This window comes from Ranitomeya variabilis, chromosome 1, assembly GCF_051348905.1.
Source record: "Ranitomeya variabilis isolate aRanVar5 chromosome 1, aRanVar5.hap1, whole genome shotgun sequence".
Lineage (NCBI taxonomy): Eukaryota > Metazoa > Chordata > Amphibia > Anura > Dendrobatidae > Ranitomeya > Ranitomeya variabilis.
In genome coordinates, this window is record NC_135232.1 from 1146844983 (window position 1) to 1146871086 (window position 26104).

General features: G+C 44.8%; 1 protein-coding gene across 1 annotated transcript in view; it reads right to left on the minus strand.

The window, feature by feature from the left end:
• Nucleotides 1-3691: 3691 nt before the first annotated feature.
• EMX1 (empty spiracles homeobox 1) overlaps nt 3692-26104 on the minus strand; it is an 82965-nt gene continuing 60552 nt past the window's right edge. Inside the window, exons 2-3 of the mRNA XM_077279817.1 lie at nt 19327-19511; nt 3692-4234 (exon numbers count right to left, since the gene is read on the minus strand). Of these exons, the coding sequence (XP_077135932.1) occupies nt 4067-4234; nt 19327-19511 (353 nt within the window). The 3' untranslated portion in view covers nt 3692-4066. The remainder of the gene's footprint in view (nt 4235-19326; nt 19512-26104) is intronic.

Here is a 26104-nt window from a genome sequence, read left to right on the forward strand (position 1 = left end):
TGCCAGTCATTACACTGGCTACCCATCCGCTCCAGAATCCAGTACAAAACTACTACCCTCATCTACAAATCACTCCATGGCTCAGCACCACCCTACATCTCCTCTCTGGTCTCAGTCTACCACCCTACCCGTGCCCTCCGCTCCACTAATGACCTCAGGTTAGCATCCTCAATAATCAGAACCTCCCACTCCCGTCTCCAAGACTTAACCCCTTAGTGGCGGAGCCAAATTTTTGAAATCTGACCAGTGTCAATTTATGTGGTAATAACTCTGGAACGCTTCAACAAATCCCAGTGATTTTGAGATTGTTTTTTCATGACACATTATACTTTATGATAATGGTAAAACTAGGTTGATATGTTTTGTGTTTATTTATAAAAAATATCAGAAAATTGAGAAAAATGTTAAAAAATTAGCAATTTTCAAACTTTGAATGATTTTCCCTTTAATCCAGATAGTCATGCCACAGCAAACCATTAATAAATAACATTTTCCTCATGTCTGCTTTGCATCAGCACCATTTGTAAAATGTTATTTTATTTTGTTAGCATTTTAGGAGGTTTAAAAATGTAGCAGTAATTTTTCATTTTTTCAAGGAAATTTACTAAATTTATTTTTTACGGACTTATCCATGTTTGAAGTGACTTTAGGGGACCCATATATTGGGAAACCCCCAAAAGTGATACCATTTTAGAAACAGCACCCCTGACATATTGAAAACTGCAGTCAGATAGTTTATTAACCCTTCAGGTGCTTTTCAGGAATTAATGCAAAGTGGCATGACAGAAATGAAAAAAATTATTTTTACCACCTAAATGCTTCACTTCTGAACAGATTACTACAGCCGTCAGACTCTAAGGCCGCAATTTGGTCATGAATTGCCATGGCAAACATCAGGACCACACAATCATGATCTGAGGGCACCAATTGTGATAAAGAGGAAGCCCCCACACTCTGTTAACCATTTATAATGATGTAGTCACTTTTGACAGCAGCATCTAAGGGGTTAAACAGATTTGGACGCTGCAAACACTGATCATGGCTGATACAGCAAGTTGTCAGCTATAGTGCACAACTGACAGATGCTGGATTGTCACCTGTATGGGGAGGCTATTCTCTTATATCTCAGGTCAGTTAAAAGACGTATTGGCGGTCATTAAGAGGTTAAAGGTACCTTCACACTAAATGATATCGCTAGCGATCCGTGACGTTGCAGCGTCCTGGATAGCGATATCGTTTAGTTTGACACGCAGCAGCGATCAGGATCCTGCTGTGATGTCGCTGGTCGCTGAATAAAGTCCAGAACTTTATTTGGTCGTCAGACCGGCGTGTATCGTCGTGTTTGACACCAAAAGCAACGATACCAGCGATGTTTTACACTGGTAACCAGGGTAAACATTGTGTTACTAAGTGCAGGGCCGCGCTTAGTAACCCGATGTTTACCCTGGTTACCAGTGTAAAATGTAAAAAAAAAAACACTACATACTCACCTTCGCATCCCCCGGTGTCCGCTTCCCACGCTGACTGAGCGCCGTAAAGTGAAAGTGAAAGCACAGCACAGCGGTGACGTCACCGCTCTGCTGTTAGGGCCGGCGCTCAGTCAGTGCAGGAAGCGGACGCCAGGGGACGCGAATGTAAGTATGTACTGTTTTTTTTTTTTTTACATTTTACGCTGGTAACCAGGGTAAACATCGGGTTACTAAGCGCGGCCCTGCGCTTAGTAACCCGATGTTTACCCTGGTTACCCGAGGACCTCGGCATTGTTGGTCGCTGGAGAGCGGTCTGTGTGACAGCTCTCCAGCGATCAAACAGCGACGCTGCAGCGATCGGCATCGTTGTCGCTATCGCTGCAGCGTCGCTTAATGTGAAGTTACCTTTACACGTGCGGCGCCGATTCTTTGGAATGCATTACCCAGGTTAATATGATTATTCCCCAATCCCCACAGTTTTAAGCATGGCCTAAAAACGCATTTGTTCAGACTGGCCTACCGCCTCAACGCATTAACCTAACTATCCCTGTGTGGCCCATTCAAAAAAAAAAAACATAATCAGGTTCCTCGCATCATGTTCTCATACACTTTATGCAGTTAATAGCCTCTGTGTCTGTACTGTTACATACTTAGGCTGATAACTGGTTCATGCAGCTTTACATGAACACCCGAGCCTTACACTATGGCTGGTCCAAATAACTAAAGCAATTGTTACCATCCACCTCTTGTGTCTCCCCTTTTCCTCATAGTTTGTAGCTTGCGAGCAGGGCCCTCATTCCTCCTGGTATCTGTTGTGAACTGTGATTTCTGTTATGCTGTAATGTCTATTGTCTGTACAAGTCCCCTCTATAAGTTGTAAAGCGCTGCGGAATATGTTGGCGCTATATAAATAAAATTATTATTATTATATTATTATTAGGACACCTTTGAGATTAGCATACATGTGTAAGACACTCTTGAGATCAGCTTGCATATTTATGACACCCTTGAGATGAGCGTGCATGTGTAGGACACTCTTAAGCTGAGCGTACATCAAGACACTCGAAATGAACGTACATTTGTATGACACCCTAGAGATGAGCCTACATGTGTATGACACTTTTGAGATGAGCTTGCATATGTATGACCAACGCTGAAGAAAGAAAGGGCAGGACTCACCGATCCTCCGAGACAGGTTCCTTTATTAACTTACAATAAAATCTTCACGGCCGGGGGTGCTGATGTACAAGCCTGACGACGGCCGTTTCACGCCTGACTGGCGCTTCTACGGGTCAGCCTTGAGATGAGCGCCCATGTGTATGACACTCTTGAGATCAGTGTGCATGTGTATGACACTCTTGAGCTGAGCGTGCATGTGTATGACATTCTTCAGATGAGCATACATGTGTATGACACTCTTGAGATCAGCTTGCATATGTATGACGCCCTTGAGATGAGCGTGCATGTGTAGGACACCCTTGAGCTCAGCGTACATGTGTACGACACTCTTGAGCTGAGTGTACATCTGTATGACACTCAAAATGAACGTACATGGGTATGACACCCTTGAGATGAGCTTGCATATGTAGGACACCCTTGAAATAAGCGTGCATGTGTAGCACACCCTTGAGATGAGTGTGCATGTGTAGGACACCCTTGAGCTTGAGCGTGCATGTGTAGGACACCCTTGAGCTTGAGCGTGCATGTGTAGGACACCCTTGAGCTTGAGCGTACATGTGTATGACACTCTTGAGATGAGCGTGCATGTTTATGACACTCTTGAGCTGAGCGTGCATGTGTATGACATTCTTGAGATGAGTGTACATGTGTAGGACACCCTTGAGATGAGCGTACATGTGTATGACACTCTTGAGCTGAGCGTGCATGTGTATGACACCTTTGAGCTGAGCGTGCATGTGTATGACACCCTTGAGCTGAGCGTGCATGTGTAGGACACCCTTGAGCTGAGCGTGCATGTGTAGGACACCCTTGAGCTGAGCGTGCATGTGTAGGACACCCTTGAGCTGAGCGTGCATGTGTAGGACACCCTTGAGCTGAGCGTGCATGTGTAGGACACCCTTGAGCTGAGTGTGCATGTGTAGGACACCCTTGAGCTGAGCATGCATGTGTAGGACACCCTTGAGCCGAGCGTGTGGCCGGCTTTACTCCTCCTTGTCCCCCTTCAGGATCTCAGATGATGTCAGACAGACCCCGGTGTTTTATATTATTTTTATTAACACACATTTACACACTAAATTGGTAATAGCTACAGAGTCTTTCCTTTATCAGATAAAGAAAATAAATTAAAAAATTAAGGGGGTTGGAGGGCAGATAAAAGAAAACAAAAAAAAAAAGAGAATTTTTTTTCTTGAACGCCCTTTCGGTCCATGGTCATGATTTGCGATGGCTAACAAACGTCTATGGAGAAAGCAGCCTGGTCCGGAGCCGAGTGGCCTGACCATCATGACGGGTCCACGACGTCCGTTTCTTCCGCGGTTCTGCACCAGGAGCCCATAATGGTGGAACTCGGTGGTCTCCGCTCAGTCTATCATTGTGAGATGCAGTAAAGTCTTGTGTGGCCTCGGGGGTCCTGGCGTTTAATCATTGGACGTGACATCGATGTCCTCCCCATTGGGCTGCTTGGTGGCCAGTCTCCATCTGTTGATGTGGTGAGAACCTTTCTTCTTCTGATCCGAGTCCGGACCCTCCTCCTCCAGCTTCTGCCTCTTGTACTTGGTTCTCCTGTTCTGGAACCAGACCTTCACCTGTCAAAAAGTGACAAGATCACAATTAATATAAGGCAAAAAAAAAGAAATCCCCCCCTCCCCCCTGAAATTCAAATCTAATAAAAATTTAATTATTTTGACATTTTATTTATTAAATACATTTGATTTCAAGAATTGCAGTGAGTCCGAGCCCCCTCAAGTGACTTTTTACGGATTTAGGAATATCCTTGTGACTTTTTGAAATGAGAAAATTATTAATCATTAACCCCTTGTAGTATTTTTACACAATTTCACTAGAATTCTGTCCTATTGTGATGACCTCCGCCTATCTTATTGATGGATGATAATGGATCTGGCTGCAGTATGAGGTGGACCAAGAAATAAGAATGGGGGGGGGGACGAAGGATTATCACATGTGTGAATGAAAAAAAAATAACATATACTTCAAACAGAATCTACTGGGTGAGAACTCAGCGTGATGGCAGTTATACACACTGACTAATTCCAAGATATTCAGTGTGAGCAGCAAACTCTCATTTGGCCACAATCCATGAGAATGTGAAAATGCAAACTGCATATTTAATACTCCAATTTTAACGTGCAAGAGTGCGAGATCGTCGTCAGTCAGACTTCTAGAGACGAGACGCGCCGAGGCCACCCAGGCAACAGGTCACATTGCAGAACGGAAGTCTATGGACAGGTAGCACTCCGCCTGCAATCTACTACTAGACCAGGAACGTGTCTGAAGAAGGCGCCCAGCACTGTTCTTCTGATACTATCAGCAGATGTCACAGGTCTTCTATGTTCATCTGGCACCGAAAAGTGGGGGAAATGCTGAGTTCAGGGATATATCATTTCCTGGTCTCCGTCTGTAAACAAAGCCGATCAAATTCTTGCAGGAATCATAAAGTAAGCCTGTGAGTCGTGCTTCCTCTTCCCACTCATAGAGAAGGCCTGTGAGTCGTGCTTCCTCTTCCCACTCATAGAGAAGGCCTGTGAGTCCAGCTTCCTCCTCTTTCCTCTCATCAAGAAAACCTTTAAGTCCTTTTTCCTCCACCCACTCATAAAGAAAGCCTTGAAGTTCTGCTTCCTCTGCCTACTCACAGAAAAAGCCTGTGAATCCTACTTTCTTTGACCACTCTTAGAGAATGCCTGTGAGTCCTGCTTTCTTTGCCCACTCATAAAGAAAGCCTGGGAGTCCTGCTTCCTCCTCCCACTCATAGAGAAGGCCTGTGAGTCTTGCATCCTCCTCCCACTCCTAAAGAAAGCCTGGGAGTCCTGCTTCCTCCTCCCACTCATCAAGAAAGTCTGTGAGTCATGCTTGCTCCTCCCACTCATAGAGAAAGCCTGTGAGTCCTGCTTCCTCCTCCCACTCATAGAGAAAGCCTGGGAGTCCTGCTTCCTTCTCCCACTCATAGAGAAACCTGTGAGTCCTGCTTATTCCTCCCACTCCTAAAGAAAGCCTTGGAGTTCTGCTTCCTCCTCCCACTCATAGAGAAAGCCTGGGAGTCCTGCTTCCTTCTCCCACTCATAAAGAAAGCCTGGGAATCCTGCTTCCTCATCCCACTCATCATGAAACCCTGTGAGTCCTGCTTCCTCCTCCCACTCATTGAGAAAGCCTGGGAGTCCTGCTTCCTCCTCCCACTCATAAAGCCTGTGAGTCCTGCTTTCTTTGCCCACTCTTGAGAAAGCCTGTGAGTCCTGCTTCCTCCTTCCACTTATCAAGAAAGCCTGTGAATCCTGCTTCCTCCTCCCACTCGTAGAGAAAGTTGGTGAGTCCTGCTTCCTTCTCCCACTCATAAAGAAAGCCTGTGAATCCTGCTTCCTCCTCCCACTCACAAAGAAAGCCTGTGAGTCCTACTACCTCATCTGATTCATTAAGAAAGCTTGTGAATCCTGCTTCCCCCGCCCACTCATAGAGAAAGCTTGTGAATCCTGTTTCCCCCGCCACTCATAGAGTAAGCCTGTGAATCCTACTTCCCCCGCCACTCATAGAGAAAGCCTGTGAATCCTACTTCCCCTGCCACTCTGAGAAAGCTGGTGAGTTCTGCTTCCCCTCCCAATCACAGAGAAAGCCTGAGAATCCTGCTTCCTTCTCCCACTCATAAAGAAAGCCTGTGAGTCCTCACACCTCATCTGATTCATTAAGAAAGCTTGTGAATCCTGCTTCCCCCGCCCACTCATAGAGTAAGCCCGTGAGTCCTGCTTCCCCCCCCCCCCCCACTCATAGAGAAAGCTGGTGAGTCCTGCTTCCCCTCCCATGCATAAATTAAGCCTGTGGGTCCTGTCTCACCCATCCACTCATAAATAAGGCCTGTGTGTCCTTCTCCTCCCTCTCATAGAGAAAGCCATTGAGTCCTCCTCATGACCACTCACAAAAAAGCTTTATGTGCATCAAGTAAGAAGTGTCAGTCATTACATATATGCAGGAAAAGTAGGACTCACATGCGTTCACTGTGTGTGGGCAGGAGCGGGGGAAGCCATGTTGCTTCACTTGAGCCCTAGTTGTATCCAGAGAGGAGACACGTGATAGACACGTGTGTACATTGTGTTGGGTCAATTTTACCTTAGAAGACGTAACAATTGTGGACACAATGAAGACTTCAAAGATGTTTTGTGTCAGATCTCCAAAGATAAGGACTTTGTCTTCACACCTCAACTAAATAAATATGGTAAATGCACATTTACATGGAGTATTGATCGGCTGAATGAACATTTACCAGAATGCTCTTTCCCAATCACTGAGCGAAAAAATGTTTGCTCTCCACAGCTTATCTCCCTGTTTCGACAATATTCCACCCTCATGAGGACTGAAGTATTGCTGTAGTGGGGTATTCCCACTTGGGAAACCTATGATCAAATGTGGCCCCAGTGTAAATGGAGAGGGCAGTCATTCATTATATGGGATTTCCTGAAAAAAAACCCAGAGGAAGCGTTCACCTCAGTTTCGGCACTGCCATATAGTGCACATTTCACCATTATACCTGGGGAACTATTTATTTCTATTCTCATATCTCAGGAGAGAAGATGGAATTTCTGCTCCCACAGAATTGTCCACAGCTCACAAGCCCACAGTACTACCAACCACACAGTCTAGTATTCTACCATACTACCAGCCACCTGGTCTACTATTCCACCACACTACCAGCCACCTGGTCTACTATTCCACCACACTACCAGCCACCTGGTCTACTATTCCACCACACTACCAGCCACCTGGTCTACTATTCCACCACACTACCAGCAACCTGGTCTACTATTCCACCACACTACCAGCCACCTGGTCTACTATTCCACCACACTACCAGCCACCTGGTCTACTATTCCACCACACTACCAGCCACCTGGTCTACTATTCCACCATACTACCAGCCACCTGGTCTACTATTCCACCACACTACCAGCAACCTGGTCTACTATTCCACCATACTACCAGCCACCTGGTCTACTATTCCACCATACTACCAGCAACCTGGTCTACTATTCCACCACACTACCAGCCACCTGGTCTACTATTCCACCACACTACCAGCAACCTGGTCTACTATTCCACCACACTACCAGCCACCTGGTCTACTATTCCACCACACTACCAGCCACCTGGTCTACTATTCCACCATACTACCAGCCACCTGGTCTACTATTCCACCATACTACCAGCCACCTGGTCTACTATTCCACCACACTACCAGCCACCTGGTCTACTATTCCACCATACTACCAGCCACCTGGTCTACTATTCCACCATACTACCAGCAACCTGGTCTACTATTCCACCATACTACCAGCCACCTGGTCTACTATTCCACCACACTACCAGCAACCTGGTCTACTATTCCACCACACTACCAGCCACCTGGTCTACTATTCCACCACACTACCAGCCACCTGGTCTACTATTCCACCACACTACCAGCCACCTGGTCTACTATTCCACCATACTACCAGCCACCTGGTCTACTATTCCACCACACTACCAGCAACCTGGTCTACTATTCCACCACACTACCAGCCACCTGGTCTACTATTCCACCACACTACCAGCAACCTGTGCTACTATTCCACCATACTACCAGCCACCTGGTCTACTATTCCACCACACTACCAGCAACCTGGTCTACTATTCCACCACACTACCAGCCACCTGGTCTACTATTCCACCACACTACCAGCCACCTGGTCTACTATTCCACCACACTACCAGCCACCTGGTCTACTATTCCACCATACTACCAGCCACCTGGTCTACTATTCCACCACACTACCAGCAACCTGGTCTACTATTCCACCATACTACCAGCCACCTGGTCTACTATTCCACCATACTACCAGCAACCTGGTCTACTATTCCACCACACTACCAGCCACCTGGTCTACTATTCCACCACACTACCAGCAACCTGGTCTACTATTCCACCATACTACCAGCCACCTGGTCTACTATTCCACCACACTACCAGCCACCTGGTCTACTATTCCACCACACTACCAGCCACCTGGTCTACTATTCCACCATACTACCAGCCACCTGGTCTACTATTCCACCACACTACCAGCCACCTGGTCTACTATTCCACCACACTACCAGCAACCTGGTCTACTATTCCACCACACTACCAGCAACCTGGTCTACTATTCCACCATACTACCAGCAACCTGGTCTACTATTCCACCATACTACCAGCAACCTGGTCTACTATTCCACCATACTACCAGCAACCTGGTCTACTATTCCACCATACTACAAGTCACCTGGTCTAGTATTCAACCATACTACCAGCCACCTGGTCTACTATTCCACCACACTACCAGCAACCTGGTCTACTATTCCACCATACTACCAGTCACCTGGTCTACTATTCCACCATACTACCAGCCACCTGGTCTAGTATTCAACCATACTACCAGCAACCTGGTCTACTATTCCACCATACTACAAGTCACCTGGTCTAGTATTCAACCATACTACCAGCCACCCGGTCTACTATTCCACCATACTACCAGCCACCCGGTCTACTATTCCACCATACTACCAGTCACCTGGTCTAGTATTCCACCGCACTACCAGCCACCTGGTCTACTATTCCACCATACTACAAGTCACCTGGTCTACTATTCCACCGCACTACCAGCCACCTGGTCTACTATTCCACCATACTACCAGCCACCTGGTCTACTATTCCACCATACTACCAGCCACCTGGTCTACTATTCCACCATACTACCAGCCACCTGGTCTACTATTCCACCATACTACCAGACACCCGGTCTACTATTCCACCATACTACCAGCCACCCGGTCTACTATTCCACCATACTACTAACCACCCAGTCTACTATTCAACTATATTACCAGCCACCTGGTCTACTGTTCCACCATACTACCAGCCACCCGGTCTACTATTCCACCATACTACCAGCAACCTGGTCTACTATTCCACCATACTACCAGCCACCTGGTCTACTATTCCACCACACTACCAGCAACCTGGTCTACTATTCCACCATACTACCAGCCACCTGGTCTACTATTCCACCATACTACCAGCAACCTGGTCTACTATTCCACCATACTACAAGTCACCTGGTCTAGTATTCAACCATACTACCAGCCACCTGGTCTACTATTCCACCATACTACCAGCCACCCAGTCTACTATTCCACCATACTACCAGTCACCTGGTCTACTATTCCACCGCACTACCAGCCACCTGGTCTACTATTCCACCACACTACCAGCCACCCGGTCTACTATTCCACCATACTACCAGTCACCTGGTCTACTATTCCACCGCACTACCAGCCACCCGGTCTACTATTCCACCATACTACCAGTCACCTGGTCTACTATTCCACCACACTACCAGCCACCTGGTCTACTATTCCACCATACTACCAGCAACCTGGTCTACTATTCCACCACACTACCAGCAACCTGGTCTACTATTCCACCATACTACCAGCCACCTGGTCTACTATTCCACCATACTACCAGCAACCTGGTCTACTATTCCACCATACTACCAGCAACCTGGTCTACTATTCCACCATACTACCAGCAACCTGGTCTACTATTCTACCATACTACCAGCCACCCGAGCTACTATTCCACCATACTACCAGCAACCTGGTCTACTATTCTACCATACTACCAGCCACCCGAGCTACTATTCCACCATACTACCAGCAACCTGGTCTACTATTCTACCATACTACCAGCCACCCGAGCTACTATTCCACCATACTACCAGCAACCTGGTCTACTATTCCACCATACTACCAGCAACCTGGTCTACTATTCCACCATACTACCAGCAACCTGGTCTACTATTCCACCATACTACAAGTCACTTGGTCTAGTATTCCACCATACTACCAGCAACCTGGTCTACTATTCTACCATACTACCAGCCACCCGAGCTACTATTCCACCACACTACCAGCAACCTGGTCTACTATTCCACCATACTACCAGCAACCTGGTCTACTATTCTACCATACTACCAGCCACCCGGTCTACTATTCCACCATACTACCAGTCACCTGGTCTAGTATTCAACCATACTACCAGCCACCCGGTCTACTATTCCACCATACTACCAGCCACCCGGTCTACTATTCCACCGCACTACCAGCCACCTGGTCTACTATTCCACCATACTACAAGTCACCTGGTCTACTATTCCACCGCACTACCAGCCACCTGGTCTACTATTCCACCATACTACCAGACACCTGGTCTACTATTCCACCATACTACCAGACACCCGGTCTACTATTCCACCATACTACCAGCCACCCGGTCTACTATTCCACCATACTACTAACCACCCAGTCTACTATTCAACTATATTACCAGCCACCTGGTCTACTGTTCCACCATACTACCAGCCACCCGGTCTACTATTCCACCATACTACCAGCAACCTGGTCTACTATTCCACCATACTACCAGCCACCTGGTCTACTATTCCACCACACTACCAGCAACCTGGTCTACTATTCCACCATACTACCAGCCACCTGGTCTACTATTCCACCACACTACCAGCTACCTGGTCTACTATTCCACCATACTACAAGTCACCTGGTCTAGTATTCAACCATACTACCAGCCACCTGGTCTACTATTCCACCATACTACCAGCCACCCAGTCTACTATTCCACCATACTACCAGTCACCTGGTCTACTATTCCACCGCACTACCAGCCACCTGGTCTACTATTCCACCATACTACCAGCCACCCGGTCTACTATTCCACCATACTACCAGTCACCTGGTCTACTATTCCACCGCACTACCAGCCACCCGGTCTACTATTCCACCATACTACCAGTCACCTGGTCTACTATTCCACCACACTACCAGCCACCTGGTCTACTATTCCACCATACTACCAGCAACCTGGTCTACTATTCCACCACACTACCAGCAACCTGGTCTACTATTCCACCATACTACCAGCCACCTGGTCTACTATTCCACCATACTACCAGCAACCTGGTCTACTATTCCACCATACTACCAGCAACCTGGTCTACTATTCTACCATACTACCAGCCACCCGAGCTACTATTCCACCATACTACCAGCAACCTGGTCTACTATTCTACCATACTACCAGCCACCCGAGCTACTATTCCACCATACTACCAGCAACCTGGTCTACTATTCTACCATACTACCAGCCACCCGAGCTACTATTCCACCATACTACCAGCAACCTGGTCTACTATTCCACCATACTACCAGCAACCTGGTCTACTATTCCACCATACTACCAGCAACCTGGTCTACTATTCCACCATACTACAAGTCACTTGGTCTAGTATTCCACCATACTACCAGCAACCTGGTCTACTATTCTACCATACTACCAGCCACCCGAGCTACTATTCCACCACACTACCAGCAACCTGGTCTACTATTCCACCATACTACCAGCAACCTGGTCTACTATTCTACCATACTACCAGCCACCCGGTCTACTATTCCACCATACTACCAGTCACCTGGTCTAGTATTCAACCATACTACCAGCCACCCGGTCTACTATTCCACCATACTACCAGCCACCCGGTCTACTATTCCACCGCACTACCAGCCACCTGGTCTACTATTCCACCATACTACAAGTCACCTGGTCTACTATTCCACCGCACTACCAGCCACCTGGTCTACTATTCCACCATACTACCAGACACCTGGTCTACTATTCCACCATACTACCAGACACCCGGTCTACTATTCCACCATACTACCAGCCACCCGGTCTACTATTCCACCATACTACTAACCACCCAGTCTACTATTCAACTATATTACCAGCCACCTGGTCTACTGTTCCACCATACTACCAGCCACCCGGTCTACTATTCCACCACACTACCAGCAACCTGGTCTACTATTCCACCATACTACCAGCAACCTGGTCTACTATTCCACCATACTACCAGCCACCTGGTCTACTGTTCCACCATACTACCAGCCACCCGGTCTACTATTCCACCACACTACCAGCCACCTGGTCTACTATTCCACCATACTACCAGCAACCTGGTCTACTATTCCACCATACTACAAGTCACCTGGTCTAGTATTCAACCATACTACCAGCCACCTGGTCTACTATTCCACCATACTACCAGCCACCCGGTCTACTATTCCACCATACTACCAGTCACCTGGTCTACTATTCCACCGCACTACCAGCCACCCGGTCTACTATTCCACCATACTACCAGTCACCTGGTCTACTATTCCACCACAATACCAGCCACCTGGTCTACTATTCCACCATACTACCAGCCACCTGGTCTACTATTCCACCGCACTACCAGCCACCCGGTCTACTATTCCACCATACTACCAGCAACCTGGTCTACTATTCCACCACACTACCAGCAACCTGGTCTACTATTCCACCATACTACCAGCCACCTGGTCTACTATTCCACCATACTACCAGCAACCTGGTCTACTATTCCACCATACTACCAGCAACCTGGTCTACTATTCCACCATACTACCAGCAACCCGGTCTACTATTCTACCATACTACCAGCCACCCGAGCTACTATTCCACCATACTACCAGCAACCTGGTCTACTATTCTACCATACTACCAGCCACCCGAGCTACTATTCCACCATACTACCAGCAACCTGGTCTACTATTCTACCATACTACCAGCCACCCGAGCTACTATTCCACCATACTACCAGCAACCTGGTCTACTATTCTACCATACTACCAGCCACCCGAGCTACTATTCCACCATACTACCAGCAACCTGGTCTACTATTCCACCATACTACCAGCAACCTGGTCTACTATTCCACCATACTACCAGCAACCTGGTCTACTATTCCACCATACTACAAGTCACTTGGTCTAGTATTCCACCATACTACCAGCAACCTGGTCTACTATTCCACCACACTACCAGCAACCTGGTCTACTATTCCACCATACTACCAGCAACCTGGTCTACTATTCCACCATACTACCAGCAACCTGGTCTACTATTCCACCATACTACAAGTCACTTGGTCTACTATTCCACCATACTACCAGCCACCTGGTCTACTATTCCACCATACTACCAGCAACCTGGTCTACTATTCCACCATACTACCAGCAACCTGGTCTACTATTCCACCATACTACAAGTCACTTGGTCTACTATTCCACCATACTACCAGCAACCTGGTCTACTATTCCACCACACTACCAGCAACCTGGTCTACTATTCCACCATACTACCAGCAACCTGGTCTACTATTCCACCATACTACCAGCAACCTGGTCTACTATTCCACCATACTACCAGCAACCTGGTCTACTATTCTACCATACTACCATCCACCTGGTCTACTATTCCACCATACTACAAGTCACTTGGTCTAGTATTCAGCCATACTACCATCCATCTGGTCTACTATTCCACCATACTACCAGCCACCTGGTCTACTATTCCACAACACTACCAGCCATCTGCTCTACTATTTCACCATTCTACCAGCAACCTGGTCTACTATTCCACCATACTACAAGTCACCTGGTCTAGTATTCCACCACACTACCAGCAACCTGGTCTACTATTCCACCATACTACCAGCAACCTGGTCTACTATTCCACCATACTACAAGTCACCTGGTCTAGTATTCCACCACACTACCAGCAACCTGGTCTACTATTCCACCATACTACCAGACACCCGGTCTACTATTCAACTATATTACCAGCCACCTGGTCTACTATTCCACCACACTACCAGCCATCTGCTCTACTATTTTACCGTTCTACCAGCCACCCCGGTCTACTATTCCACCATAGTACCATATACCCAGTCTATTATTCCACCATACTACCAACCATGCGGTCTACGATTCCACTATACCACCAGCACCTAGTCTGCTATTCCACCATACTACCAGTAACCAACTCTACTATCCCACCATACTACCAGCCACCTAGTCTACTATTCCACAACACTACCAACCATCCGCTCTACTATTCCACCATATTACCAGCCACACCGGTCTACTATTTCACCATTCCACCAGCCACCTGGTCTACTATTCCACCATACTGCTAGATGCCCAGTCTAGTATTCTACCATACTACCAGCCACACGGTCAAGTATTCTGCCATACTACCAGACTCTCAGTCTACTATTCCACCACACTACCAGTCACCCGGTTTACCATTCCACCATACTACCAGAAACCCAGTCTATTATTCCACCATACTATCAACCATGCGGTCTACCATACCACCAGCACCTAGTCTGCTATTCCACCATACTACCAGCCTCCAGGTCTAGTATTCTGCCATACTACCAGACGCCTCGTCTAATATTCTGCCAACCGATCTAGTATTCTGCCATACTACCAGCTTCCCAGTCTACTTTCTACCATACTATCAAATGTCCGATCTAGTATTCCGCCATTGTAGTTTTCTGTTTAGTTTAGTTGTCTGCCATATTACTAGATGCCAAGTCTAGTATTCTGACATACTACCAGCCACCCTTTTGTACCTATCCTTCTTTCTGATACTTCTTCTCTCCAACATGTGCCATGGAAGGATAGTTCACAAACTCACATACTTCGTTCCTAGAAGGTTATATCTATCACAAGCTTTTAGTGGGGGACCCTACACTGATCCCCAGTACAGGACTCCGGAGTGCTTGGTCAGTAAAGAGCAGTTGGCGCAGTCACATATTTGTTGAGTCTCCTCTTGGTCATATATACCATGGACCGAGCCCACCCACAAACGTACACAGACATCTCAGAGCCCCTCTACCCCGATAATACTGATTAGGCGCTGACACAAACACTTGGTAAGAGAGGACACCATCGCAAAAGCCAGACTGGGATCTACACATCACAACAGTCATTGCCGTCCTGTGTTTTCTCAGGGCGGTGGGAATCACAACGCATCAGCTAGTCTTCAAGCCCAGTAGGATGGCCACCTAGGAGTCTAGTAGTCAAGTGTCTTTGCAGTTTAGAAGCCCGGCAGTCTGGCCACCACACAAATTGGAAGTTAGCAGTCAAGTAGCGAGGTCGCCTGGCTGTCCCATTGTCTCTACAACAATGGAAGACTTGTCACTGGCTGACTTTAGTAAGTCTCATGATATGTAATAGTATGGTGATCTACATATTAGTCTGATAGCCTTGCAGTTTAGAACCTTGTGTTTTAAAATATTGATAATTCAGAACTCTAGTAATCCGGCACTCTAATAATCCAGCATTATTAATGTAGCACTCTAGTAATCCAGCACTCTAGTAATCCAGCTGTCTAGTAATCCAGCTGTCTAGTAATCCAGCTGTCTAGTAATCCTGTACTCTAGTAATCCAGCTCTCTAGCAATCCAGCTCTCTAGCAATCCAGCTCTCTAGCAATCCAGCTCTTTATTAATGTGGCACTCCTGTAATCCGGCACTCTATTAATGTGGCACTCTAGTAATGAGTTGGCTTGTAGCCTAGAATTTTGCAGTCTTGGTATTTATGCACTGGGCAGCTGGTAATGCATAAATCTGATCATTTAGTTTGATATTTCAGATTTGTAGACTAATATCTTGGTAGTTTAGGAGCCTGGTAAACTAGTTAGTCATTAACTACAGGAAAGATATATATCTCTGTACCGTGTTAGCCAGTAGATAGAAAAATATTTAGAATTGAGAGTCCTCAGTGGTTGATACCTTTTAATGGCTGACTGAAAAGATGGTAACAAATTGCAGCTTTCGAGACGACTCAGGTCTCCTCATCAGGCAAAGACTAATAGAAAATCTGAAGAATCACATATTTATACAGAACACAGCACAGAAATATAATGCAATAGCTAAGACAAGTGAGGTGAAGCAGAACTATCATTATGGGAGAGTGATAAATAGTTGTGGCCATAAATATTGGAACAGTTCATAGATAAGGAGTGTGAATGTTTTATTGTCCTGTGATTGGGGTCTGGTTCTGTGTTGTGATGCCCCCACAAGGTCTGAGGAGTAAATTCCTTAATTGATGTAGAAAGGCATAAATCCATGTGACACTCCTTTGACAGTCTCAGTGCAGGAATGAATGTGTTGCATGGATTTATGCCTTTCTACATCAATTAAGGAATTTACTCCTCAGACCTTGTGGGGGCATCACAACACAGAACCAGACCCCAATCACAGGACAATAAAACATTCACACTCCTTATCTATGAACTGTTACAATATTTATGGCCACAACTGTTTATCACACTCCCATAATGATAGCTCTGCTTCACCTCACTTGTCTTAGCTATTGCATTATATTTCTGTGCTGTGTTATGTATAAATATGTGATTCTTCAGAATTTCTTTTAGTCTTTGCCTGATGAAGAGACCTGAGTAGTCTGGAAAGCAGCAATTTGTTACCATCTTCTCAGTTAGCCATGAAAAGGTATCAACCACTGAGGACTCTCAATTCTAAATATTTTTCTAGTCTTTAACTAGTTATTTACTTTAGTAGTATTAGCCCAAAAGCCTGCCAGACTGTAAGCTTTGCAACACATTAGCCTGATATCTTCATAGCTTTATAGGTCAGTTTTCTGGGAGATTATTATTTTTTGTAGTATTTTAGCTTGGTAGCCCTTTATCATGATATCCTAGTAGCTCTTTATCAAATAGCCTGGTAGATCTTTGGCTTTGTGCCCTGGTAGCCGTTTATCATGACACTCTAGTAGCCTGGTAGTCATGTAGCCTTGTAGCCCTTTAGCATAGTATCCTAGTAGCCTGATAGTCACGTAGCCTTGTAGCCCTTTATCATGGTATCCTAATAGTCTGGTAGTCATGTAGCCTTGTAGCCCTTTATCATAGTAACCTAGTTGTCTGGGAATCATGTAGCCTTGTAGCCCTTTAGCATAGTATCCTAGTAGCCTGATAGTCACGTAGCCTTGTAGCCCTTTATCATGGTATCCTAATAGTCTGGTAGTCATGTAGCCTTGTAGCCCTGTATCATAGTAACCTAGTTGCCTGGGAATCATGTAGCCTTGTAGCCCTTTAGCATAGTATCCTAGTAGCCTGGTAGTCTTGTAGCCCTTTATCATGGTATCCTAATAGACTGGTAGTCACGTATCGTTGTATCGCTTTATCATAGTATCCTAGTAGTCATGTAGCCTTTTGTCATCCTATCCTAGTAACCTGGTAATCATGTAGCCTTGTAGCTCTTTATCACAGTATCCTAGTTGCCTGGTAATCATGTAGCCTTGTAGCCCTTTATCATGGTATCCTAATAGCCTGGTAATCATGTAGCTTTGTAGCCCTTTATCATGGTATCCTAATAGCCTGGTAATCATGTAGCCTTGTAGCCTTTTGTCATCCTATCCTAGTAACCTGGTAATCATGTAGCTTTGTAGCCCTTTATCATAGTATCCTAGTAGCCTGGTAGTCAAGTAGCCTTGTAGCTTTTTATCATAGTATCCTAGTAGCCGGGTAGCCATGTAGGCTTGTAGCCCTTTATCACAGTATCCTAGTAGCCTGGTAGTCATGGTGCCATTTATCATAGTGTCAAAGTAGCCTGATAGTCTAGTTGCCTTGTAGCCCTTTATCATTGTATCCTAGTAGCCTGGTAATCATGTAGCCTTGAATCCTAGTATCCTAGTAACCTGGTAGTCATGGTATCCTAGTAGCCTTTTATCATGGTATCCTACTAGCCTGGTAGTCATGTAGCCTGGTAGTCCATTATCTTGTAGCCTGAAAATCCTTTAGCGTTGTTGCCTGGTGGTGGTTTCTGGTTTTATTAGCCGGGCCGCCTGCTCATCTGCTCTCATACTATTCTAGGTGAATAATCTCCTGGATGGCGTTCTCCGCTTCTTCCACCTTGGGCATTTCGTATTCTGTCTGTAATTCTAATTTATACAGACATCGTCCCTGGAAGGCAAAGATCCCGAAAACTCTCACTGCTGCTTCATTTCCATATCCATTACTGCCTCCACCAATCAGAGGCCGCCTCCCACCACCAATATTCTCACCCCTCCTCTCCGTATGCAAATTTTTTTTTGCGCTCAAACTGGCGGACAAAATAATGATTTTTTTTTTATTTTTTTTTTATATTCCTGGCATAAGAAATCACTGTGGGGTGGTGGAGGAGAGAACAAAGATTTATGGGTGCCTCGCAACATATGGTGAAGTTATCGGCACATATATTACTCGTAGGTGGTGAACTCCACGCCGTGGCTTGGATTTACATGCACTGTAAGAACCAGGAGAGCACTGAGCCGTGGACTGTACGCTTCCCATCAATGCACAGTATATTTGTAGAAGTCATTACAGGACAAGAAATAAAAACATGCAACCAATGCTACCCGAAGGAGATGCCGCCCATGCTACATTTCTCCCGCGTACCTCCTACTGCTCTCCTCCAGCCAAGCAGCCGAGATATTGGCCCCTTCAAACAAAGTAGTGATACTGCTCTACATCTGGTGGAGTTGCCCTCCTGAAAATTTCATGACCATGTCATCCCATACCATTCACCATTGTCCACCACCTACCATGAACCATGGTTCATCTACTAGTCTCTGAACCCTTCTTGTATATGTTCCGATTCCCATAGTGCCCTCTGTAGGTGCGATCTGGTGGTTACGTGTAGACGTATGGCACCTACCTGGGTTTCTGATAAACTGAGGCTGCTTGCCAACTGTTTCCTCTCTGCCCCCACCACATAATGGTTCTTCTCGAAGGCCCTCTCCAGCCGGAGCAACTGCGAAGGTGAGAACGCTGTTCTGATACGCTTGGGCTTCCTGGCAAAGGGTCCGTGAAGGAGTAAACTCTCCTGGGAGACATCGCTGCCTGGAATAAGAAGATACAAGATGAGAGTGAGAATGTTGCCTGATCCCGGCAGGAGAATGTCCTACCGTAGTGCCACTCATCAATAATGAACACACTATGACCTTCACATGACGGTGATGTCACGACCTTCCATGATCTTGGGACGATGCAAAATCCCCACCGTTTGTAGGAAAAATGTAAAAATAAATAATAATACCTTTAGATAACTAAATGCAGACAACCTAAAATACCTGAGATGTGGTAAAACTTTAAAATGATGTCAGATTATTTCACAGCCCCTCACAAATTGTGCAGAAGATGATGTCATCAATCCCAAAATCCATTTGTCTGATGTCATCATTCTGAACAATTACACAGACGGTGTCAGAAGATATGGCACACAATCTCTGATCCCTCAGATGATTCAAAAATCTTCAAAAGTGAGCAGGAAATATGCAAAAATAGGAAAAAAAGCCAAGAGGATTCTAAATGGTGACGACATAAAATACATAACGTTGTGTCCTGTTCTGTTACCGTCCTTCACTATTGATGAGCGAGCAATGATCGAGCGCCCGGTACTAGAATCCAGCAGGTCGGAGACTCCGACGGGAGCAACGAGTATAATGGAAGTCAACGGGAAACTCAAGCATTTCTCCGGAAGACCCTAAAAGGAGATCTGGGGTGGGCAGGAAAACCACTGAAATGGATGGAAACAGCGCCGAAATGTCATGGGAACAGCATGGAGAAGACTCCTGGAAGCATCTCTGACTCCCAGGTCGCTGCTGAGGACAATGGTGTCAGAGTAGGACACCACATTTACGGCCTGACAATAAAACATACAAAACCGAGGATAAAATACCGTAGATTTTACTGGAAAAGATGTTAGAAAACATTCTCTCCTATATAATGACTTGTACATAAGGCAAAATTAAAAACAAAAAATAAAAGCCCCCCCCCCTTAATAGCCGGCCATCTCTCACTGTATTTCCCCGTCCCCTATGACTACAGTAGAGAACATAGTAGAGGGGGAAATAATACTACAACCCCGATAAATGTAATTATAACATTCTGAGCTGTGGTGTGTGTGACATGGTCAGACACATCCGTGTCATTCATGTAGGACGGACTCTGAGACTCACAAAGCCTATGTGGACAATGCAACGGCCAAAAATTAGAGGGAAAAGGGACCAGATACACCCTGTATTAGACATAAGGGAGTGATCATACACATTCTAGCTACAATTGTCAGGTAGTGGGACTCCTAAACTCATAAAGCCCATGTACTAAGTGCAAGGGCTGATATACAACCTGGAAGACGCGTAGTGGAGGCCTCAGAAAACATTTTTTCCTATTTTTAAGGAGTGGGACTTCTAGACTGGTAACGCCTATGCACCAAGTGCAAGGGCTGAAAAGCACTTACCCCTGGGTTATATATATATATATATATATATATATATATATATATATATATAAGTAAGAGAATTGTAGAGGTAGGCCTTATACACATCCTGCAAAAATTATGAAGGAGGGCATCATACTCACCCTCGAAAAACGATGAGTGAGCTTCACCTGTTGACCCTCCAAAAATTATAAGCAAGGGCTGTCTGTTTACCCTCTAAAAATGATACGCAAAAGCCACCTATCTGTCTATCACCTAAAAATTATAAGCGAGGGCCGCCTGATGACCCTCTAAATATTATAAGTGAGGGGCGCATGATGACCCCATAAAAATTATAATCGAGGGCCGTCTGTTTACTCTCTAAATAATATAAGTGAGGGCCGCATGATGACAGTCTAAAAATTATAATTGAGGGCCGCATGGTGACCCTCTAAAAATTACAAGCGAGGGATAAAAATTACAAGCGAGGGCCGTCTGCTGACCCTCTAAAAATGATAAGTGAGGGGCGCATGATGACCCTCTAGAACTTTGGACCGAGGGACAAGAAAAAGAATAAACCATAAAGCATGTACTCTTTTTAGGATGGGAAGGGGTGATTGGGAATACACCAGAAAAAAAGGAACATTTGATTAGACTGTACTGTATGGTCATCTGGTGAGGTTGAGAAGTCTGGGCCTCGGCCTCTGCGTGTACCATCAGCAGCATGTCCACTTCCCTGTCCCTTACCGCACATCCTGCGCATTTTAAATAACGTAAATATATTTATATGCCTTTCCAACATTTATAGGGAAAAGAAAATATATAGCCCTGAAAATGACTTTAATGTTTAGGTTGCAGCAGCAGTCTACCTATAGAAGGACTGTCGGGCAATAACCCCTGCCTACATGCCTAATCCAAAACCGTCCCTCCTCCACTCGCCATCTCTACACGGAATGCAGGTAACAGCGGTTTCACTAGGGAATAGACAGTGTGTCGCAGTGAAAAGGACTTTTGGTTTAATTGTGCAGCAGCGGTATACAAGTACTGCCATGGAAATTAAACCCTGCCTATAAGCCTGCTCTAATCTAAGCTCTCCTCCCAATATCACCTGTCCCAGAACTGCTTATAGAGGACAGTGTGCCAAGAATGGCGTCACCAGCTCTTATATAAGACCCAGTGACACAACATGGCTGCAGCATAACCGTGTATCGCAGGTGTTCCCCGCATCTTTACTGACTGTCTAACAGGCATGAAACATGCGGGGCAGGGACTCGAGCATGGTGGACCGTGGTGTGCCGATACTCCTGAGCACCCCGATGCTGGGGCAAGTAGGGAGCAGTGGCGAGCACACGTGCTCATCACTATCCTTCACCAATCGTGGAGACGATGTCATAAGTCCCAGGATCCTTCCTGTGATGTCATAGCATAGATACGATGCCACAGTCTCTACTGATCTTTGAGATGATACAATAATCCTCATAATAAAATAAGGTCTGGTGACCACGGAACTTATAGAATTGAAGCCGTTCACATAGAAGTAATAAGATTCATAGAAAATATTTCGAAATTATGTCAGATTATGTCAAAATCAATCATGGAGATGACATTGGGGTAATAGTTCACAAAAACCACGCTGTGATGTCAGAGCTTTCACATGTCGTAAAGATGAGGTCATAAGTCTCAGAAGTGACTGACATGATGTCATCATTGGCACAAGCCACAGAGATGATCACTCACAACCATCACTGACCAGAGCGCGTCCGTGACCGGGCGACCAGACTCACCCTCCCGGGAGAGAGCATGGAAGGAGCCGGCTGCTCAGCAGAACACACAGGTCCTTGGCAGGAAATCGGCTTCGTATTATTTTTCTTTAATATCATTCAAAGTTATAAAAATACGGAAATATTTGAAGATATTTTACTCCACGTTCAGCAAACAGTCACATTACACCCACTGAAGACGTGTGCCAGATCACTAGTGACATCCGGGAAAGAGCGGAGACACGGGAGACTATGCTGGTATAACCTGGGCACCTCCGGCATATAATTATATATGTACAGCTGGTATAACCTGGGCACCTCCGGCATATAATTATATATGTACAGCTGGTATAACCTGGGCATCTCCTGTATATAATTATATATGTACAGCTGGTATAACCTGGGCATCTCCTGTATATAATTATATATGTACAGCTGGTATAACCTGGGCATCTCCGGCATATAATTATATATGTACAGCTGGTATAACCTGGGCATCTCCTGTATATAATTATATATGTACAGCTGGTATAACCTGGGCATCTCCTGTATATAATTATATATGTACAGCCGGTATAACCTGGGCATCTCCTGTATATAATTATATATGTACAGCTGGTATAACCTGGGCATCTCCTGTATATAATTATATATGTACAGCCGGTATAACCTGGGCATCTCCTGTATATAATTATATATGTACAGCCGGTATAACCTGGGCACCTCCGGCATATAATTATATATGTACAGCTGGTATAACCTGGGCATCTCCTGTATATAATTATATATGTACAGCTGGTATAACCTGGGCATCTCCTGTATATAATTATATATGTACAGCTGGTATAACCTGGGCATCTCCTGTATATAATTATATATGTACAGCTGGTATAACCTGGGCATCTCCTGTATATAATTATATATGTACAGCTGGTATAACCTGGGCATCTCCTGTATATAATTATATATGTACAGCTGGTATAACCTGGGCACCTCCGGCATATAATTATATATGTACAGCTGGTATAACCTGGGCATCTCCTGTATATAATTATATATGTACAGCTGGTATAACCTGGGCATCTCCTGTATATAATTATATATGTACAGCTGGTATAACCTGGGCATCTCCTGTATATAATTATATATGTACAGCTGGTATAACCTGGGCATCTCCTGTATATAATTATATATGTACAGCTGGTATAACCTGGGCATCTCCTGTATATAATTATATATGTACAGCTGGTATAACCTGGGCATCTCCTGTATATAATTATATATGTACAGCTGGTATAACCTGGGCATCTCCTGTATATAATTATATATGTACAGCTGGTATAACCTGGGCACCTCCGGCATATAATTATATATGTACAGCTGGTATAACCTGGGCATCTCCTGTATATAATTATATATGTACAGCTGGTATAACCTGGGCATCTCCTGTATATAATTATATATGTACAGCTGGTATAACCTGGGCATCTCCTGTATATAATTATATATGTACAGCTGGTATAACCTGGGCATCTCCTGTATATAATTATATATGTACAGCTGGTATAACCTGGGCATCTCCTGTATATAATTATATATGTACAGCTGGTATAACCTGGGCATCTCCAGCATATAATTATATATGTACAGCTGGTATAACCTGGGCATCTCCTGTATATAATTATATATGTACAGCTGGTATAACCTGGGCATCTCCTGTATATAATTATATATGTACAGCTGGTATAACCTGGGCATCTCCGGCATATAATTATATATGTACAGCTGGTATAACCTGGGCATCTCCTGTATATAATTATATATGTACAGCTGGTATAACCTGGGCATCTCCTGTATATAATTATATATGTACAGCTGGTATAACCTGGGTATCTCCGGCATATAATTATATATGTACAGCTGGTATAACCTGGGCCCCTCCTGTATATAATTATATATGTACAGCTGGTATAACCTGGGTATCTCCGGCATATAATTATATATGTACAGCTGGTATAACCTGGGCATCTCCTGTATATAATTATATATGTACAGCTGGTATAACCTGGGCATCTCCTGTATATAATTATATATGTACAGCTGGTATAACCTGGGCATCTCCTGTATATAATTATATATGTACAGCTGGTATAACCTGGGCATCTCCTGTATATAATTATATATGTACAGCTGGTATAACCTGGGCATCTCCTGTATATAATTATATATGTACAGCTGGTATAACCTGGGCATCTCCGGCATATAATTATATATGTACAGCTGGTATAACCTGGGCATCTCCTGTATATAATTATATATGTACAGCTGGTATAACCTGGGCATCTCCTGTATATAATTATATATGTACAGCTGGTATAACCTGGGTATCTCCGGCATATAATTATATATGTACAGCTGGTATAACCTGGGCCCCTCCTGTATATAATTATATATGTACAGCTGGTATAACCTGGGTATCTCCGGCATATAATTATATATGTACAGCTGGTATAACCTGGGCATCTCCTGTATATAATTATATATGTACAGCTGGTATAACCTGGGTATCTCCTCTATATAATTATACATGTACAGCTGGTATAACCTGGGTATCTCCTGTATATAATTATATATGTACAGCTGGTATAACCTGGGTATCTCCGGCATATAATTATATATGTACAGCTGGTATAACCTGGGCATCTCCTGTATATAATTATATATGTACAGCTGGTATAACCTGGGCATCTCCTGTATATAATTATATATGTACAGCTGGTATAACCTGGGCATCTCCTGTATATAATTATATATGTACAGCTGGTATAACCTGGGCATCTCCTGTATATAATTATATAGGTACAGCTGGTATAACCTGGGCATCTCCTGTATATAATTATATATGTACAGCTGGTATAACCTGGGCATCTCCTGTATATAATTATATATGTACAGCTGGTATAACCTGGGCATCTCCTGTATATAATTATATATGTACAGCTGGTATAACCTGGGCATCTCCTGTATATAACTATATATGTACAGCTGGTATAACCTGGGCATCTCCTGTATATAATTATATATGTACAGCTGGTATAACCTGGGCATCTCCTGTATATAACTATATATGTACAGCTGGTATAACCTGGGCATCTCCTGTATATAATTATATATGTACAGCTGGTATAACCTGGGCATCTCCTGTATATAATTATATAGGTACAGCTGGTATAACCTGGGCATCTCCTGTATATAATTATATAGGTACAGCTGGTATAACCTGGGCATCTCCTGTATATAATTATATATGTACAGCTGGTATAACCTGGGCATCTCCTGTATATAACTATATATGTACAGCTGGTATAACCTGGGCATCTCCTGTATATAATTATATATGTACAGCTGGTATAACCTGGGCATCTCCTGTATATAACTATATATGTACAGCTGGTATAACCTGGGCATCTCCTGTA